The sequence below is a fragment of the Hydra viridissima genome, unplaced genomic scaffold, assembly GCF_058129835.1.
Source record: "Hydra viridissima isolate aposymbiotic clone 2 unplaced genomic scaffold, HvirCarnegie_v1 scaffold_10, whole genome shotgun sequence".
Classification (NCBI taxonomy): domain Eukaryota; kingdom Metazoa; phylum Cnidaria; class Hydrozoa; order Anthoathecata; family Hydridae; genus Hydra; species Hydra viridissima.
The window spans coordinates 12,668,091-12,683,788 of record NW_028324309.1 but is presented as its reverse complement, the minus strand read 5'-3'; the positions used below and the strand labels follow the sequence as shown (position 1 = coordinate 12,683,788).

At 30.5% G+C, this 15,698-nt stretch overlaps 2 protein-coding genes across 2 annotated transcripts; both read right to left on the bottom strand.

Annotated features, from left to right (window-relative positions):
• Positions 1-2,234: 2,234 nt before the first annotated feature.
• LOC145182042 (cell division cycle 7-related protein kinase-like) lies at positions 2,235-11,825 on the bottom strand. The gene is made up of 11 exons (XM_090099751.1): positions 11,419-11,825; positions 10,893-11,115; positions 9,256-9,339; positions 6,050-6,179; positions 5,714-5,807; positions 5,403-5,545; positions 4,427-4,491; positions 3,794-3,926; positions 3,629-3,711; positions 3,292-3,441; positions 2,235-3,164 (listed from the first exon to the last, which is right to left on the bottom strand). The coding sequence occupies exons 2-11, from the start codon at positions 11,068-11,070 to the stop codon at positions 2,542-2,544; spliced, it is 1,683 nt and encodes a 560-aa protein (XP_089955877.1). The 5' UTR covers positions 11,071-11,115; positions 11,419-11,825; the 3' UTR covers positions 2,235-2,541.
• Positions 11,826-11,976: 151 nt separating this feature from the next.
• LOC149883176 (uncharacterized) lies at positions 11,977-13,497 on the bottom strand. Its single transcript, XM_090065501.1, has 2 exons — positions 12,821-13,497; positions 11,977-12,126 (listed from the first exon to the last, which is right to left on the bottom strand). The coding sequence occupies exons 1-2, from the start codon at positions 13,470-13,472 to the stop codon at positions 12,056-12,058; spliced, it is 723 nt and encodes a 240-aa protein (XP_089921627.1). The 5' UTR covers positions 13,473-13,497; the 3' UTR covers positions 11,977-12,055.
• Between the last annotated feature and the right edge of the window lie 2,201 nt (positions 13,498-15,698).

Here is a 15,698-nt window from a genome sequence, read left to right as displayed (position 1 = left end):
TTGTGTGAATTTTTTTCCAATTTTAATTCAACTAATTTAGGCACAAATCTATGATCCATGTCCAAACTATTTTGATAGATCCTATGCTCTAGAGCAAATTGTATATGAATTTTTAAACAATACTTTTAAGTAAAGTAGTTAAGTAGCTGTAATCGTCTATTCAAAGCTCCATCATTCTGATTTTCTTGAGCTAGATTTTCATCAACTTGTTCTTCTTCGCGTTCTTCAAAGTCATTACCGTTGTCTCCATGTTGAATACACAAGTTATGGATAACAAATCCACACATTATAAGCTTAGAGGCATCTTCGACCTTATGCAAACGAATTCCAGTTTTCAAAGCATAAAACCTGTTTTTGACAATGCCAAAACATCGCTCAATTATGTTTCTAGTTTTTCTCTGTGCTTTGTTGAAACGTTTTTGAGCTCCGTCTGGATCACCAGGAAAAGGTGGAATTAACCATTCTCGACATGGGTACGCAGAGTCAGCCAAAATTACAGCTCCATTAAATGGAAGCTCTCCAATTTCAAACTTGTTCCATAGGTTACAATTTCTTAGAACCTAATAGTAGTAAAATCACAATATTTAAATTTACTGTAAGTTACATTATAATACATTATATTAGTTAGTCTAAGTTACATTTTAATTAGCAATCATAATAGTTCAAATAGTATGTTCAATATGAACATACCGAAGAATGTCACGTACTAGTTGAATACCCAGCATTAGTGAACTAACAGTTGTAAAATATAACTTAGTGACAGGCTTACATGTGCATCATGCCACCTTTCTGGACTGTTGGTCGATGCATAAAATATGGACGTGTCGGGTCCACATACTGCCATTGCATTTATGCTATGGACATGATGGCGATTGATTAGAGAATCTTCATCTGCTTGAGGAGGGTTAGAAAGGAGTATATGAGACCCATCCAGAACACCACATACGCACGGAAAACCTCCGATTTCCATAAACTTTTGTGGAAGAGTGGAGCAATCATTCGGCCATTTTATGATCTCTTGTCGAATCTAATCTTATAAGATAACAATTTTTCTCTTTACTAAACTTAGTTTTTAATTTTCACACTAAAATAAAAATAATAAGCAACTTTATATGACATTGTAAAACTTCCAATAGTTTTATTAACTTAATACACTAACATTGAAAATAGCTTCTCCTACACTGTATAATACTATAAATTGTGTTGGTAAAGATTCCATGACAGTCTCTGAGAACATGAAAAAAAATATCTGTGCCAATAAAATGAAGAAATACCATTATTTGGAAAAGTACTGAAATGCTTTTATTTCGCTTAGTATAATGTTGCAAATCATCTTTAAGCCTAGTTTCTAAAAAATCTAATACAGCTCTTGGGACTCGATACTGCTCTCGAAAAACGTTGTCAGAAACATCTTCGTTAAAAAAGCGACCATTAAACTAAAATGATATTGAAAAACAAAACAAAAATATAATTTCTGCGCCTATTTAGTATGATTTCTGATTTTGTTCGATAAAAAATCATTAAAAAAATATATATATATAGTAATTTTAAGTAATGTTTTAAACACCAACCTCTCGAGGCAATCGGTGGCGAAGCTCATTTTCTGCAACTTCGAAATCTAAGTCTTCATCCGAAAAAATTAAATTCATGTTTCTACTTTAATTTTACACAGATTTTTTAAACACCAAATACTAGAATTTAAAAATATTCATAAAAATAGAATAGACAGCACAGCATACTTAATGACTAATTAAATTCATTAAGTAGGCCTAATAAATAAAAGTTACAATAAAAATTACAATTATATTACTACTATATATTAAGGATAAAAAAAGTTCGTGAATTTCAGTGACGTTTACGTTTTATGCTTTATAGCAATGGCCGAAAAAAATACAAACAGCGATAAATTCTTCGAGATTACGAACTTTTTTTCGTACGTGAAAAATTGCGTTTTTACGAAAGATTTTTTTTCTCGAAAAAAACTTCGAATTGTTTATAGCATTGGCCCCTGGACGCTGATTGTTTTAAAAAAGCTTTAAAAAGATGGTATTGCAGAATTTCTCTCTCCAATCGTAGTCGTCGCCCCCCGCCCCCCGCTTTATTTGATTGAAGACAGAATCATTCTGTTTAAGTAGTTTCTGGCGAAATATTAGGTTAACAGGAGTAAACCTTCATTTTATAAAAAAACCTAAATCATTCTATATTGTCAATTTTATGTTATCAAGAAAACTCAATTTGAAGACTCAAGATTTTTTTGTATTAAAAAAATCCAGTTTGTAAAAAATTTAAAATTCATTATTAACAAAATAAAAAAATAAAAAATAAAATTCTGCGATGAAGAAAAAGCTTCTCGCGAATCTCGATGCGTTAGTATGAATGGGGGGCATACCTTACAGCTTATACCCCCCCCCCCTCATCCACACTAACGATAAGACAAACGCAAATCGAAGAATTTTAGCTTAAAATACTATAATTAAACCATGTTTATCGGACCGGGGCATTAAAAAGTTATTTCAACCTTAATTTCTAACTTAAAAGCATTTAAAGTTCCATTTGAATTTCGGTATGTTTTTTCGTACTTCCAACAGCTGATAAAAAAGGGTGGGACAATGCCTCTTCAGCTGTTATTCTTTTGTGGGGATCTAGCTCCAGCAACCGTTCTAATAGATGGTAGGCACTATCGGGAATACAATTACATTCAGTTTTATCTTTTGATTGATTTTTAAATAGCATGCTAGCACCACACTCCTCGGGTTGTGTTTCTGTTACTTTACTAACTGTCGTTGCGTCGGTAAGTGCTTTTGTTAAGATATCTGAAGTGGTACTATTAATAAAGCTTATTTCATCTAGAGTTTCAATATTTTTAAAGCCAACATGGTTCGTATGTGTTTGGTTATCTGTAGGCTTCTGACAGTTCATATGCACTTGGTTATCTACAGGTCTCTGGCTTTCAACGATAGCCACCGACTTTTTAGAAAGAACAGTATCTACGCCTGAGCCGTAATCCTCTGCACGTTTTCTTTTTCCCTTTTTTTCAGGATAATCTTGATGGAAATTTAAAACAGACTGCTTATGTATAGGACATACTCTTTGCGCTAGCTTAACACACATAACTTTGTAGTTATCTACTTCTTCTAGAGCTGGTCCAAACACGAACTCTTTACCTTTAATATAAGAGCGTATCGTTATCGATATTATATGGTTACTTCACGTGGCTACACAGAATTTATAATCTAAAAATAGAACGAAACAGAATAATGAATCAAGATAAACAGAAGACGTTTTATATACCTATAGTCTCAGCAAACGACTTCATTTTTTCTGTTCCGACCAAAGCCATTATTTGAGAAAGCGCTTCCATATCATCTCGAGCTTTAAAAAATGGGTAGCGTCTACTTAACATGCAAAGAAGTATCACGCCAGCAGACCACATATCTACAGCTAAAAACCAAGATAAATTCAGTAAATATTGAATTAATTAACTTAGTAAATCGAGAAAACTTAATTCTTCTAATTGAAACTTTTAACTCTTCAAATTCTTTTTTTTATTCAACATTTATCAGGCTTATTCTATTACAAAAAATCTTTTTAAAATCAAGATGAGAAAATACGAGAAGATATTAAATACCAGTCGTTTGTTTAGGATAACGGACCAAAACCTCTGGGGAACGAAATCCCGATGTACCGGCACGAGGAGCACATTGGCGGGCTCTAAACATCAAGTCAACTGATCAACACATAGTTTCAGAATTCAACTAACAATCAAAAATCGTAAGAAATCGACGTTGATCACCTTTGTCTGCAAACTACGCAGATATGCGATGATGGGTGTTTACATGCATTTCCAGCTTTTCCATTAACTTGCGTCCCACTATTCTTGGACAATATTTTATCAGCTAATTGTACTGATGAAACAACTGTATAGTCTAAATTAGATAGAGATATTTTTGTATTTATATTTTAAAATACATAAACATACGGATTTTAAAAATCGCCACTAAGTTTGGGTGTTTTTGACACAATCAATCAGTACAAAAGAAACTTGCAAAAGCTCTAAAGTTCTTTTTTTTTTGGAGGAACTCGTTCAAAGATAAAAGATAATAGTTAAATTCAACAATTCTTAATATTCTAAATATATAACTTTTTTTTGGCAAATGAAGTTTTTGTTTAATTGGTAATATAATTTTAACATTTAACATTTACTATTATTGAAAATTGTTTTTTTTTTTTTTGGTCATCTTGAAGAACTGGGCAGATCCAATTACTGTTTTCCAAAAATTGTAAAAAATTTTGATTGGATCTTTTTTTTTACATGAGAAAACTAGATCAGTTTTCTGGGTAAACTTTTCGATTTCAACAATTTAGATTTTAAAAAATTCTAATGGTATACATGAAAGCACAAGGTATGAGAGATAAGTGTGCATACCTTTCAGCAAAGATGTTTTGCAACCAGGAACTGACATGGCAAGACCAAAGTCAATTAGTGTATACCTTAAAAAGACAGCATAAAAATAGCAATATTAGAAAAACCTACCATCTTAGATCTGGTCTGCATAATATTCAATCAAATTCTTAATGCATTATTTTGACTAGAAAATCACGGTTTTCGTAATGGTAGCATAGCCACAAGCTCAACATTGAGGTTATTAATATCTTGGAAGAGCAAGATATTTTTTCCTAAACAAGTACAAAAGTTTGACCAGTATTTAAATCCAAAGTGACAAAACTATTGGTCTTTTTTTGACAAATGGTCTTAAATAAACATACTGTTACACTTAATCAAAATATTTCTCCTTTAATATTTCTTTGGCAATCACTGAAGGATAATGTAAGCAACAAACTCAAAACCACCCAATGATTACAATAACAGTTTAAAAAGCTAAAATTTAAAAAGGAAATTCTCTTATGGTTGCACATATGAAATATTTAATACATAAGTAAATTATTCCCATAAAAAATTCATTAAAAAAAAGCAGCAAAGTGTTTTGACTAAAATACCCTTTTGCAGTAGTTAAAAATAGATTTATTCTATTCATACCAGTTGATTGTTCAAGATTTGATGCAAAAAAAAATTGTTTAAACCACATTATTAACAAACATCAAGATTAGCTTATTTGAATTCAAAATGGCCCTTGTTTCAAAAAGTCTACCTTGAACTAATACATCAAATAATTTAAGAGTACATTTCAAGTTGAAAAGACTAATATGAACTAAGGTATCCAGTTTTGTAGCAGCCAAGAAATATAAACCTAACAAGTCCAATTATGCAAATGTAAAAACTTAACTTTAAATCATGATTCGACAAAAACCTTTTTAATAATTTATTTTACTTAACATAAATTTCTTGCCATTCAAAAAGAATGATTTTCTGAAGGGAAGAAAAGCTTTACTAACATTCCTACCTTTTTTCATCTTTGCTGAACAGAAAGTTGCTAGGTTTAACATCACGATGAATGATATTTTTCTTGTGCACATGTTTTAATGCAACTAGCAGGTTCCACATATATTCTTGAATGTCCCATAGTGTCATATGTCTCACAAAATCCTGAAAGAAATAAAGCCCAGAAAATAAATATTAAAATCTGCTCAGTTTTATGAATTATTAAGAAAATTTCGTTTTCTTTAGAAGTGTTATAAAAATGTAAAAACAGACAAAAAAACTCCTCTAGAATTAGGGATGTCAAAATCTGTTATAAAAAAATATTTAGCTTACAGAAAATCTTTGATGCGGAAAATAGGGCAGTACAAAAATAATGTGATCACCATTTCGCATGGTTGTCTTCACAGGTAAAACGTTATTTTTTCCACTTAAAAAAAAAAAACAATTTCACAGTTCAAAAATTCTGAATATTTTTCTAACTATAGAGTAAAATCTTGGCAGTGCAAAAATACTTTTCATTTAAATTCCTTAAACAAACTTTTAAATATATATATTATAAAAACATTCTATGAGATAATTCATTAAATAAAACTAAAAACATTTACAGAAATAACTAAAAATATACATAAATAAAAAATAGCTTTTTATAAGTTTGAAATCAACATTTACCCTAACATTTGAAGACACAGCAACTCATTTTCTATTCGTCCTGGAGAACTTGTCGGCACTAAATACTTTAATGCAAACATCTGTGATTTATCTTCACGTAGTCTTGCTAAGTAAACCACACTGAAGGTCCCTTTAAGAAAAATTAGAAAACAACAATAAAACAAAAGTTAAGAACTAATGAAGGGAAAAAAACAGCAAATGTCAATTTTAGACAATTGGAGAAAAGATTGCATGCAAAACTTTCTCTATTTTCTCTAACACCCTTCAATTATTTTAAATACTAAAAAATGAGACAAGATTTTAACATGATTAATTTAGCTATCTTTTATTGAAATTTAAATCTTTTTTTTTTTAATGAAAAATAAAAAGCTTTTTCCAAAAAATTTTGATTATAGAGCATCAACACCATTTTGTTTCATAATATTCAGTCTTCTGTACACAGAGCTGACCATATCTTGTGCATGTTTATATTAGGGAAAAGAAATATTTAAATTTTTTCTAAAACCCGTTTTTCGAATAAACCGAGGTTTTCAATGTTTTAAAAACCGGTTTTCTGGTTTTCTAGTGTATCTTTTTATATATACATTTCAGGGGAACAACAGCAGCAAAAACATAAATATATATAGCAACAACGTCATATACGTACATTGAATACAATTGAGCAAGTCTTTTTAATGGTTAATTTTACATTTCTTAAGACAATAAGCACGTAAAAAACATGAAGCATTGAGCGTTTCATCATTTAACCTTAATTTAACCATCATTTAACCTTAGTTTAGTGACAAATAGACCACTTGCAGAAAATGACCTTTCAGCCTCTACACTTGTTACTTGAATTGACTTCAAAGCCGTGTGCAACAAATCTAAGTTGCTTGTTTGTTTTTTTGTTAGCTCAAATACTGTCATTTCTTTGAGAATTAGTTTGGAAGTTGATTCTATTTTTTGTTTCTTTGGTGAAGCTCCTTTGACTGTCTCTCTAATGGAGAACTCGAGCTATTCTGACAAGGAAGTAAATTGCTGTACTTGTTCTTGATTAGTTTCATTATCTGACAAGTTTTTCTCATCTATAGACTCAATTCTCTTTTGCTCAAACAAACGATTAAACAAACTTGATGCAGTAATAGCAATTGCATTTCTCTTTGGCATGAAATTTTCAAAAATGTCATGAGTTGCTCCATTAATGACATCAGGATTATTCAGATATTTAACTAAGTTTACTAATATAGCATTCCTCCTCTCAGTGACTCTTTTAGAAAATGAGTCAACTAGCTCTTGACTAAAGGTGTTTTTCTGGCTTTTTAGCTGCTTGAAAATGAATTTCAGAATACCATCAGATGAGAGCAAGTTCGAATCTCTTCTGCAAAGTGCTTCAGCACCAACCTTGATTGGTTCTAAAGCATTTACTAGATTTTGTAAGGTGCTAAATTCAGACTCAGAAATCATAATATCGCTTGATTACTCAATCAGTGACATTTGAATACATTTCTTAAGGGTAACAAATCTTGAAATCTTATCTGGTAAGCTGTTCCAATGTGTCTTAGAGTCTAAGATTAGCTGCAGCTCCTTTCCAAACTCAGACTGGACATGCTTTTGCAGAATCATGTCATTTTTAACTGGAGACTTTCGAAACAATCTGACACATTTTCTGACCTTGTTAATGAGTTCTTTGACATCCTCCCTGATCATTGGAAGAGCTTATGCACCTGCTTCTGCTGAAACTTCTAATCCTCCTTCCTGATTGCTTTCATCATCTTCTTAGTCCTCTTCTAGAATAGAGACTTGCTCAGGTGTGCCATTATCTTCTTTCCTAGATTGCCTATATAGAACATCAAAGTCAGCCAATGGATTCCATGTGCGACGCAGAGCTGATGGTATGGTAAAATTGAAATACCAAATTTTTTCATTACAGCAGCTCTGTCTGTGGTTACCGCGACAATATCACAGGCAAAACATAGCCCAAATTCTTTCGGTTTCTCGTCAACAATTACACAAAATTTCTCTGCTGGCATAGACCCATGTACCCTGATCATTCCAAGGTTCCAATAATCACCTTCCATATGAACATTTATATTCATATATCTTCTGTTTCTAGATGAAGTATACTCATCAAGGGTTAAGCTAAATTTGTGACTTACAAGCTTCTTTTCTGCAAATTGCTGCTGATATGTTTTCTTGATATCTTCATAATGTTTCATCAGCAGAACCTTAATCAATTTAGCATCTTTGGGCAATTTATATCCTTGTGTCTCTAGAGCTGTTCTCAAACGTTGAATAGTTGAGAAAACACGAAAGGGCATCCCATCACATGAAATAAGCTCAGCCAAAACAACATCAACAGGGTCCTTTGTCTTAAAAAATGAATCAATGGGTTTGATGACTTCGAGTTTCCTCTCAGGAGTAACAACTGCAGCAAATTTGATGTTGTGCTTTGTCCTCATGGAGCTTGTGGTTCCTCCTTTGCACTTAATTTCTTGGTCGCAGAGCTTGCACTTGGCCAATTCAAGTTCTTTTGAGTGCAAAAAAGTGCTTCCAAACTGATATCCTTGTGGACTTTTTGACATTTTCATTTTTGTGAAAAAAAAAAAGAAAACGACATTTTCATTTTTGTGAAAATTTGTTTCACTTTTTTACATCACAAATTGCAGTAACTTACTGTTAAAGTTCAAGTGGAAGCAAATTGAATGTTTTCATTTAGTTTCTCGAGCAACTTCACATCAAGAAAAGTGGTTTAGAATTGCCAAATAACCAAGTAAATTTTGTACAAAAGATATATATCCAAAAACCGGTTTTGAAAATAACATTTTTGGTTTTCGATTTCCAAAAATTTTACCGATTCCAGAAACCGGTTTTCCTTTCCCTAGATTACATGTTCTTTTCGAAAGATTACCTGGTCTCATACTTTTGGATAGCAGTGGGTATTTAAAGTTCAATGACAGTTGAGGAGGGAATCAGCATAGTAAATGCTTCCCAAGTCTGAATAAATGCTTCCCAAGTCAAAATACATAGTGACATTTTCTATAATGTTGATAGATAAACAGAACCCAGATTAGGGGTGATAGAAAAAGCAAATTTTTTATGATGCTTTTGGGGTAGAGCAGAAAAGTTGTCTCTATACATAAGTAACTCCTGTTTAAAAGTTTAATATGTAGAGAAATTTTTTTGAATAAAATTTAAATGGATTTAAAAAAAAAAAAAAAGAATTTTACCTTCTCCAATTTTTTTTAAAATTTCAAAATGACTTTGAAGAACTGGAAAATTTTCAATTAAATCACAAGCAAAATCTTGCTTCCCTAAAAAAAAAATTGTTTTAAAATGTAATTATAGCTTAATTAGGATTTTTTTTTACTTGATGCAAAGTTTGCATTAAACCTGTTGGAAAATTATTTATTTTTCTTACTTTCTTTTTAGAAAATTCCAAACATCAGCAGAATCATATGGAAATCAAGAACTACAGATTGCATCACAAAAAATGGCAATTATTTTGAAATAACTTTTATACTTGAAAAAAAAAACAATTATTCCAATTTTCTTAAGTTTATCTACAATTAAAAAGTTGTTAAAAGTTAGTGAAAAATAATTTTATTGGCTGATATAATCCTATTTCTGACGATGAAATCCAAACATGAACAAATAGCTTTTTTGTTTCATGCAGAAATGCCATATTTTACAGATATTAAAAGAAGCTTGCATAATTGAAAAAGTCAAAAAAAGTTTTAAAGAACAATGACAACATAACAACATAAGCCAGGCTAGTCAGCACCATCTAAAGCCACATTGATAGAAACCCCTTCATCTCAATGAGAAGGATGGCAAAAGACCTCAATGTGTCCACAACAGTGAGAAATATTGTCAAAAAGAACATTGGCACCAGGTCACTGGACAAAACAAAAAAGTTTCTTACTGATTATCTAAAAGCCCTCAGAAAAAAACATTCCATAAAGCTTCTTCATATGTTGAAAAAAATGCCAACTTTGTTGTTTTCAGACAAAAAATATTTGACTGTTAATCCAATAGCCAAACAGAACATTTCACAACCAAACAAATGCCAAAGAAATCCTTGATCCCATCAAATCAATTCAAAGGTTTAGTGTTACTTTTTTTGCCATTTTAGGAGAAAAGATAACACCTGGATTGTTGCTACCTTCCCTAACTCAAATAACTGATATAAAAGTTTGCATTTGTTAACCTAAGATGGCACACTTTATCACAAAGAAAAACTGGACAAATCTAGGATCATGAATTTTTGGCCAAGTTACATCTGACCACACTCTTTGGCTAATGTAATCCCCCTTGATTTCTTAGTGTGGGTGAATATTGAGGTCAGAAGCCATGACGATCAGCATCCTAACATTGGTACCATCTAGGCTGTCATCACTAATGGTTGGCTAAAATGCCAGAAAGATATGATAAGGCTGCGGAATTTTTATTTATCTTTAAAATCCTGATAAGAATTTTAAAGATAAATAAAAATTCCAAAAAAATTTAAAAATTGCCATTTTTTGTTACACAACTGAGATTTTAGCCAATCTCACCTTAGTTCTTATACTTACAAAAAGGAATACTTTTCAAGAAGATATGATTAAATTTAAGGACTTAATTTAAACAATTGGGCATACTATCAGTTTGCTAATCAGATGTCTTAAGAAAGTGATTGTAAGAAACATAAAATTTATCAAAAAAACATTAGAAGTAGAAATCAAAACGAAAGGTAATTTTTAGATAAAAACTCATAAAAATAAAGTACTGTAAAATTAGGTTGTAAAAAATTTATAACCAAACGTGTAAACATGCTTATAATTATAAAGGTTTTTTAATTCATATTTCTTAGGAAGCTTGATTTTACTTTTTTCAGGTTCTTTGCGCCTTAGATCTTCAGTTTCTTTTTTTGATGAAGAATTGTTGGATTGGATAATAGTTTTGCTTTGAGATGGAGATTTATATAAAACTGATTTACTAGGAGATTTGCAAGCTCGGAACAAACGCTCTCTAGATGGAGACAGAATAAGCTCTGCAGGATTCATTTGCTGCAAGTACCAGTTATCCTAATTTGCAACTCTAATAAATTCCTTAAATACAATTATATAATTATACATATAGCACTAGAAAAACACATACATACATACACACATACATACATACATACATACATACATACATACATACATACATACATACATACATACACACACACACATACACACATACATACATACATACATACATACATACATACATACACACATACATACATACATACATACATACATACATACATACATACATACATACATACATACATACATACATACATACATACATACATACATACATACATACATACATACATACATACATACATACATACATACATTAAGGTTATATGCTGAATTTGTATTGTTCCACTTTAGATTTTCCAGATTATCTAGCAAAAATTTGAAAAAACTTTTTGCAGTAGACATACTAAATATACTTAAATATATTTCAAAATTTTCTCAATCATTTGAATCTAGTATTAAAATCTAGAGTCAAGATCTAGAACCAGGATCTAATAATATTCAAAAAGTTAAATGTAAATCATGTTTTTGTATATTTTATCATGAACATAAAAGTTGTCGCATATATTTCTTAAAATTACTTGCTATATATTTACAAATTTAGGCTAAAAAAATACTGGCTTTCTTTTAAGTTGAAGAAATTGACCTATAATGAAAAAAAATGAACTAGATAATTCTTTCTGTTTTTATCTTGAACAAGAATTTTTTGGAGAGATTTTACTAATTTAGCGGGTTTTTTCGCGGACCTAAAGTAAACTTATTTATCTGTTTTGTTTTGTTTTTGTTGTTTTTGTTGTTTTTTGTTTTTTGTATTTTTTTTTTTCTTTTTGTACTCCGTAAAAAATAATATATACACGAAAGGAAAATTGCTATATAATTATTAAAAGATCGTAGTTAACAAAAAACTAGTTTTGAAACTGAATACGTAAAAAAAAAAAAAGTTAACAATCAATCAAGCCAACAAAAAATCTGTTTCTTTGGTTTCGTTATTTATTTCAGCAGTTTCCACTTCGACTTTTGCATCTAAGAGGAACAACAATTGTTGCATTAAATGATGAGATAAAATTATAAAACAAGAATAGCAAGCTAGTCATTTAGGGAATAATTTTGATATTGAAAGAAGAGATCTAAAATAGAAGATTTAGTTATAACCATAATTTTTATTGTCGTCAAAAAAACACATCATCTTCTAAATTAATGAATTTAAGACAAAAATTAAGCATTGTAGTTTGCTTTTGCGGTTTTTAACGAGTAGTAACCTAGAAATGCAAACTTTTGTATCAGTTATTTGAAATAAATCGAATTTGAAATAAATTATTTATTTTGAAATAGAAAGTTATAAAATCCCTGAAAAAAATTGCGATTCTTTGTACACCTCATGTTATTTTGTTTCAACCATTCAAAACTTTTTCGCAGAACTGGATTAAAACCGTTAAATTTATTTTTATAACATGTTTCAAATAAAAAAAAAAAACTTTTGCGCAAATAAAAATTTGTCTCACCAAAAAAACTTTGCTGTTTTAAACTCATAAAAGAGTTCTATTTTAACATACTTCAGAAAATTTGATTTTTCTTAAAAATTTGAAATGGCAGTTGGTTATTATTCGTTATCACTCGTTATAAATTGAAAAACCAACCGCTGATGCTCAGAAAAATTTTTGAATGAAAATTCAACTTATGTAAAGCTCTAGAAAATAGTTATGATTCCCTAACTTACTTTGGTTATCTGAACAACCTGTTTTATGGTAAATATATGGCGTGTAAAATATTTTCTGAGCATATTTTGCTAAGTTGCCAAAAACAGTTCGATCCCCAGTTTGCAGAACCAACCCTTTGCAGTTGCCTTGAATGATTTGAGTATTTGCAAATAACATGTTTTCAGTCTTTAGAAAGTCGTTGCTTGTTGCTCTTTGAGACTTATTCTCCGCATGGGTTTTTGTTATAACTAAGTTATTAACAACCAAATTTCCTTCGCAAGAGATTACTCGGATATCTGCAGGCACAATATCCCCTCTTTGGAGCAGGATCAAATCGCCACGAACTAAAGACCAACCACTTATATAACATTTTTTGCTGCTACGAATCACTTTGTAAATATTTCCTATTCTTGAGTTAAATAAAATATCCCACTGATACTGTGTCCACTTCGGCGCGGTTACTTTCCTTCGAACAAATTTATTCCAAGAATATTCAAACTCACTTATAGCGATGCCTGACGGCAAACTGTATTTATTTTTACCAACCAATTTAAAAAGTCGTTTTGCCACATTCTCATCTAAACCATTTTCAATATCAGTATTTAACAACTTTAATAGGACTGTCAGGTCAGTCAAATGTTCGTTTGGAATATTTTCAGCGTATGAATCCATGTGTACGCTTTTTACTTTATTTTGCAAAGAATAATAGTTATCTTAAAAACTATATTTATCTCACATAACTGTATATATAAAGCAGTAAGGAAGTAATTTAAAAGGAAAATTCAAGACATTTCGTAATCTTGCACGATGCATTTCTAAACAGGAAGTATGTAATTTATTATAAACTATACTCCTTTTTTTTTATAAGACAAATTAACAAATTTAAAAATAGTTTATAAATCATTGGATATGAATGATGGCACTTGATTATAATTGCCTTTTTCTACTTTTTATGATAACAAATTACTTAAAGGCTTCTTTTTCTTAATTTGATTGGTTCTCACAAAGTTAAATGTTTTTGAAATCAAGTTAAAAAATAATAATTTTAATGCTTTAAAGCTTGGCTTTGAAGCGTTTCTTAACACTCAAAAAATTGTCCGATACAGAGTTTTTCTTCAAAACTAATTATGACCGATTTTACTATTCATGCTTTACCTGTTGTTTTTTTTACTTCACTTAACCACAGAATTCAAATAAAATATGCCAATATTTCATAGAAATATTTACACCCCACTCATTCCTCCAATACATAGTTATCGATAAACAAATTATGTAGTAAGTATCGAAGAAAACTAGTTTAAAAAGTACGTAGTGTTATTTACATTCTGCTTTTGTTCTTTGGTGGCAATTGGGATAAACCTGATTGAACTTTATTTACTATAAAAGTAACCGTTTCACTCTTGGGACTAAGTGTTTATTTAACTCCAACTTGATATCCATATGACTTACTAACACGGCCATGTTTCTTTTATCGTAAAAACATAACAGGCAAAATATTTCTAGTAAATAGGTCAATCTATGAGAGCAATTGAAGATTCTGATTTATGTATTAAGCATCATTGACAAGGTCTATTTTGTCAAAGACGGGATTTCAGAGCCTGAGTTTGATTATAGCTACTCTTTTAAAGCTCAATGTGGCGTCTTAAGTCCCCAACTCCCACTCGTGGGAAAAGGGTGTCCTACAAGAAAAATAGGGAATGTTACCACTTGTAGGGCAGGGAATGTTACCACTGACAAGGCACTAATAAATCTGAGCATAGATTAATACTTTATACAGTCTAGAATGGTTGCTCCTAGAATGATAAAGATAAAAATTATTTACAAGCAGTAAAGTTTTCAAAGAACTATTTCGCCGTTAGTGATTAAGTTGCAAGGCTTTGTGATTTGTTATTTGATAAGTAAAATATCATGGGCGGAAGATCATGGACAGAAAAAACTAATTAAAAAAAAAACAACTTCCGAAAAAAATTTTCACTTTTAATTATCAGTGTAATTATCTATCATTTTAAATATGATTATCCTTTTCAGTCTAATTTAAAAACGAGGGAGATTATTTTTATCTAAATTTTGGGGGTCTTATGCAAGCCTATAAAATTTTTTGGGGTTTTATGTAAGCCTAAAAATTTTGTTTAATAAACAAAATTTTTAAAATCTTTTAAAATGTATGTTTCAAAATGTAAATACTTAATGTAATCTTAAAATATTTATTTCACCAATTAGAAGTTCTGACAACTTATTTTACAGACATTCCAACAGCTATATATAGCATGAATAAATCGTCTTTTTTAGGAGAGAGGGGGAGCATTGGTACAGGGTGAGCGTTGGTACACAGGCAAATGTTCAGCCGTTTTAAATCAGTTTCAACTTTTGAATGCAGGTACCAAATGTTGTTAATAATCACTTCTTCTACAAAAAATTTTGTTAGATTTTAAGCATTTTTTACCTGTAAATTTACCTTTTGTTTATTTTTCCGCTATCTTGATTTTTTTCACGTTTAACTTTTGTATGATAAACAGGGGAGAACCTTAATGAATGGGACGATTATTGAATGGGACAAACTCAGATTCTTATACAAGCATCGATGTAAGGATATTCAAATTCCTGTAACAAAGAGTGATAGAAACAAGAACTCAACTAACCGACTCATCCATCCTATTGCTCTATGACCGTAATGACAATGGATGTTTTTGTGTTTTCGAATGTAAAAAGTAATTTTTAAAAGCGTTTTTTTTCTTCTGATTTTGCAGCAATTTTTGAAGTTATGGAAAATAAAATTCCATGCTTAAATAGATAACAGTCTCTAGTACTACAGTGAGTAAAACATTCAAGCTTAATTAATGGTGTTTTTGGTGTGACTAATCATTTTTGGATAAAGTGATGCGCATATTGAATGGGACA

Bases quoted from the DNA above. Each gene is read 5' to 3' on its own strand.
- LOC145182042 (XM_090099751.1), bottom strand. From the start codon at position 11,070: ATGAATCCTGCAGAGCTTATTCTGTCTCCATCTAGAGAGCGTTTGTTC. The intron at 6,180-9,255 runs GTAAAATTCTTT...TTTTTCTTAAAG, and splicing joins TTTAAAAAAAATTGGAGAAG to GGACCTTCAGTGTGGTTTAC. The intron at 5,808-6,049 runs GTAAATGTTGAT...TTTTTTTTTAAG, and splicing joins CTGTGTCTTCAAATGTTAGG to TGGAAAAAATAACGTTTTAC.
- LOC149883176 (XM_090065501.1), bottom strand. From the start codon at position 13,472: ATGGATTCATACGCTGAAAATATTCCAAACGAACATTTGACTGACCTG. The intron at 12,127-12,820 runs GTAAGTTAGGGA...TGTTCCTCTTAG, and splicing joins AGGTTGTTCAGATAACCAAA to ATGCAAAAGTCGAAGTGGAA.